The sequence below is a fragment of the Cynocephalus volans genome, chromosome 10, assembly GCF_027409185.1.
Source record: "Cynocephalus volans isolate mCynVol1 chromosome 10, mCynVol1.pri, whole genome shotgun sequence".
Classification (NCBI taxonomy): domain Eukaryota; kingdom Metazoa; phylum Chordata; class Mammalia; order Dermoptera; family Cynocephalidae; genus Cynocephalus; species Cynocephalus volans.
The window spans coordinates 31,619,328-31,623,873 of record NC_084469.1 but is presented as its reverse complement, the minus strand read 5'-3'; the positions used below and the strand labels follow the sequence as shown (position 1 = coordinate 31,623,873).

General features: G+C 38.3%; 1 protein-coding gene across 1 annotated transcript; it reads left to right on the top strand.

Annotated features, from left to right (window-relative positions):
• The first annotated feature begins 1,055 nt into the window (after window positions 1-1,055).
• Window positions 1,056-1,489, top strand: LOC134389227 (cytochrome b-c1 complex subunit 7-like). The gene has a single exon (XM_063112749.1). It carries the CDS (start codon window positions 1,152-1,154, stop codon window positions 1,389-1,391), a length of 240 nt encoding a protein of 79 aa, XP_062968819.1. The 5' UTR covers window positions 1,056-1,151; the 3' UTR covers window positions 1,392-1,489.
• Window positions 1,490-4,546: the final 3,057 nt, after the last annotated feature.

Genomic DNA, 4,546 nt, shown 5'->3' with positions numbered 1-4,546 from the left:
TCACATAAAATAGACCAATAGAACAGGATACAGAGCCCAGAAATAAGTTCATGCACCTAAAGCCAACTGATCTTTGACAAAAGTACCTAGTATATATATTGGGGAAAAGACTGTCTCTTCAATAAATGGTGCTGGGAAAACTGGATATCCACATACAGAAGAATGAGACTAGACCCCTACCTCTCACCATATGCAAAAATCAACTCGAATAACACCAAGGTCAAGGGTTCAAATCCCTAAACTGGCCAGCTGCCAAAATAAATCAATTAAAAGTAGATTAAAGATTTAAATGTAAAACCTGAAACTATGAAACTACTAGAAGAAAACATGGGGGAAACAATTCATAACATAGGGCTAGGCAAGGATTTTTTGTGGGTTTTGGGGTTTTTGTTTTGTTTTGTTTTGTTTTGTTTTGTTTGTTTGTTTTTTGGCGGCTGGCTGGTACAGGTATCTGAACCCCTGACCTTGGTATTAAAAGGTGGTACTCTAACCAACTGAGCTAACCAGCCAGCCCCTTTTTGGTGGGTGGGGGTAGAGGGATTTTTTTAAAAAGACTTTGAAAGCAGAAACAATTAAATCAAAAATGGTGGGGAGGGAGGATTGGATAAGAGGCATAAAGAGTAAGTATGATTTGTAACAATGAATATACTAATAAAAAATAAATTTAAAAATTAAAAATAAATCAAAAATAGACAAGTGAGATTACATCAAACTAAAAAGCTTTTGTACATTAAAGGAAACTGCTAAAAGAGTGAAGAGACAACCTACAGAATGCAGAAAATATTTGCAAGTTATAATCTGATGAGGAGTTAATATCAAGAATATATAAGGAACTCAAACAACATCAAAAAAAGAAAAAGAAAGAAAACAAACCCAATTGAGAAATGGGCAAAGGATCTTAATAGATATTTCTCAAAAGAAGGCATACAAATGGCCATACGCATATGAAAAAAGGCTCAACATCACTAATCATCAGACAAATACAAATTAAAACCACAATGAGATACCACTTCACTCCAGTTAGAATAGTTATCATTAAAAAGACAATGATGAAGATGGCGAGCAGACCTACGGTTGCAGCATCAGGCCGGTGGCTAGAATGAATTCGAAAATGGTATTACAATGCTGCAGGTTTCAATAAACTGGGGTTAATGAGAGATGATACAATACACGAGGATGAAGATGTAAAAGAAGCCATAAGAAGGCTTCCTGAGAACGTTTATAATGACAGGGTGTTTCGCATTAAGAGAGCACTGGACCTCACCATGAGACAACAGATCTTGCCTAAGGAGCAGTGGACAAAATATGAGGAGGATAAGTTCTACCTTGAGCCATATCTGAAAGAGGTTATTCGGGAAAGAAAAGAGAGAGAAGAATGGGCAAAGAAGTAATCATGTAGTTAAAATCTGTGGATACAGCTGTCCTCAAAGTATTTTTATGAAGTTGGTTAACCCTGAAACATACATAAAGATGTATTACTTTAAATAAATGTCTGTTGTAATCAAAAAAAAAAAAAAAAAAAAAGACAATGATGAAGATGTAGAGAAAATGGAACACTTGTACACTGTTGGTGAGAGTGTAAACTAGTATAGCCATTATGGAAAACAGTATGGAGTTTCCTCAAAAAATTTAAAATAGAACTACCATATAATCCTGCAATCCCACTGTTGGGTATATACCCAAAGGAAATGAAATCAATATGTTAATTTTTTTATTGCAGCACTATTTACAAGAGCCAAGGTATGGAATCAGTTTAAGTGTCCAACAACAGATGAATATATATATGTGTATATATATATATATATATATATTTTTTTTTTTTTTTTTTTTTTTTAAAGATGACTGGTAAGGGGATCTTAACCCTTGACTTGGTGTTGTCAGCACTACGCTCAGCCAGTGAGCCAACCAGCCATCCCTATATAGATCCGAACCCGTGGCCTTGGTGATATCAGCACCGCACTCTCCCAAGTAAGCTACAGGCTGGCTCTAGATGAATATATTTTTTTAAATGTGGTATATATACACAATGGAATACTATTCAGCCATAAAAAAGAATGAAATCCTGTCATTTGTGGTGACATGGATGGATCTGGAGGACATTACGTTAAGTGAAGTAAGCCAGGCACAGAAAGACAAACATCACATGATCTCACTCATATGTGGAATCTAAAAAAAAAGGTGATATTATATAGACAGAGCAGAACAGTGGTATTACTAGAGACTGGGGAAAGTAGGGGGGACAGAAAATCAGCAAGAGGTTGGCCAAAGGGTACCAAATTACAATTAGTTAGGAAGAATAAGTTCTGGAGTTCTGGTGTTCTATTGTACAGTAGGGTGACTATGGCTAACAGTTAAGTTTTGTTTATAGCATAATAGCTACATGAGAGGCTTTTGAATGTTCTTGCCACAAAGAAATGATAAAAGCATGAGGTGATCCATACAGTAACTGCCCTGACCCAATCACTATACAACATATATATGTATCAAAAAATAAATAAATCATTCAGACACTATATTTTTTTTTAATTTTTATTGAATCATAATTGATTATACATATTTTGAAGGTTCAACATTGCCATATGTTGATCAAATCAATATTACTTGCATATATATTGTTACAAATCATACTTATTCTTTATGCCCCTCGTCCAATCTCTCCCAATCCCCCACTTCCTCCCCCTCCCACCTCTGATAACCCTAGATTTCTTCTCTCCTTCTGAAAGAGTAATGGTTACTCTGTTGATTTGTTGCCTAGATGATCCGTCCAATGCTGAGTGGGTATGTTCAGGTCCCTCAACATGATCATAGAGCAGGTGCTTCTTCTGGAAAGGGCTTTGTGAAGAGAGACATCCTCTTCTTTTCTTTGGTCTCTGCTGGTGACTCTCCTTGTGTCAGTGCACTCCAGTACTGGTGGGCCATCTGCATGGTGGTTGTGGTGTCTAGCTGCTTTTGCTGCAGCCATGGTTATTGTGGTAGCTGTGGTGGGCCACCCACATGGAGGTGATATTTTTGGCATGCTCCTTACCTAGTTCCTGGTGGCTCCTGGCTCCACACCTTAGGACCCTGAGGTGTTGGCAGTGTGCCTGGTTGTGGGAGGGGGTCCAGTCCCTGGCTCCATACCTCAGGACCCCAGACGGGCCCTGTGGTGCTGGTGGTGAGCCTGGTTATGGGAGGAGGGTCCATTCCCCAGCTCCATCCCTTAGCAGACACTATAATTTTTTTTTTTTTTTTGTCTTTTTCGTGACCGGCACTCAGCCAGTGAGTGCACCGGCCAGTCCTATATAGGATCCAAACACGTGGCGGGAGTGTCTCTGCGCTCCCAGCGCCGCACTCTCCCGAGTGCGCCATGGGCTCAGCCCGACACTAAACATTTTAATTGTAGAGTTTAATCCATTTATATTCAAGGTTATTATTGGTATTTGAGAACTTATTCCTGCCATTTAATTGTTTTCTGGTTGTTTTGTAGATCCTTACTTCCTTGCTTTTTCTCTTATTATTTACTTCTGTAGATTGGTGGTTTTCTGTAGTGCTAATCTTTGCTTTCTTTTTCTTTCTCATTTGTGTATCTGCTGTCATTTATTTTTTTGTGGTCACATTGGAGTTAACAATTTACCTTTGGTTGCATGAAAACACTCTAGGCTTACACACACACACAATTTATATTTTTGTTGCTTTAATTTACATTTGTATCTACTGTATGCTCCTTAGCCTTTAATTGTAGCTGTTGTTTTTTGACCATTTTGATTTAAAACCTTCATACTAGAGAGTTGAAGGACTTACACAGCACTATTATGTCACTGGGGTGTGCTGATTTTGAATTATGAATTTATCTCTACTGATGTGTTTTGTACTTTTTCATGTTTTCATGATAGTAATTATCATCTGTTTTGTTTTGTTTTGTTGGCAACTGGCCAATACAGGGATCTGAACCCTTGACCTTGGTGTTATAACACCATACTCTAACCAACTAAGCTGACTGCCCAGCCTCAGTTACTGTCTTTTCATTTCCAGTTGTTGCACTCCCTTAAGCACTTCTTGTAAAGCCAGTTTAGCAGTGACGAATTTCCTCAGGTTTTGCTCATCTGGGAAAGTCTTTATTTCTCCCTCACTTCTAAATGTAAAGTATTCTTACCTGCTGGTTTTTTTCTTTCAGCACTTTGAATATACCATCTCATTCTCTCCTGGCCTGAAAGGTTTCTGTTGAGAAATCTGCTGATAGTCTAATGGAGATTTCCTTATATGTGACTTCATGCTTTTCTCTTGAAGCTTTTAGAATTTTCTCTTTGTCTTTGACTTTTTTTTTTTTTTTTTTTTTTTTTTAAAGATGACCGGTAAGGGGATCTTAACCCTTGACTTGGTGTTGTCAGCACCACGCTCACCCAGTGAGCAACCAGCCATCCCTATATGGGATCCGAACCCGTGGCCTTGGTGTTATCAGCACCACACTCTCCCGAGTGAGCCACGGGCCGGCCCTGTCTTTGACTTTTGACAGTTTGATTATGACATGCCTCAGAGAGGATTGTTTTGGGTTTTGTCTATTTGGGAA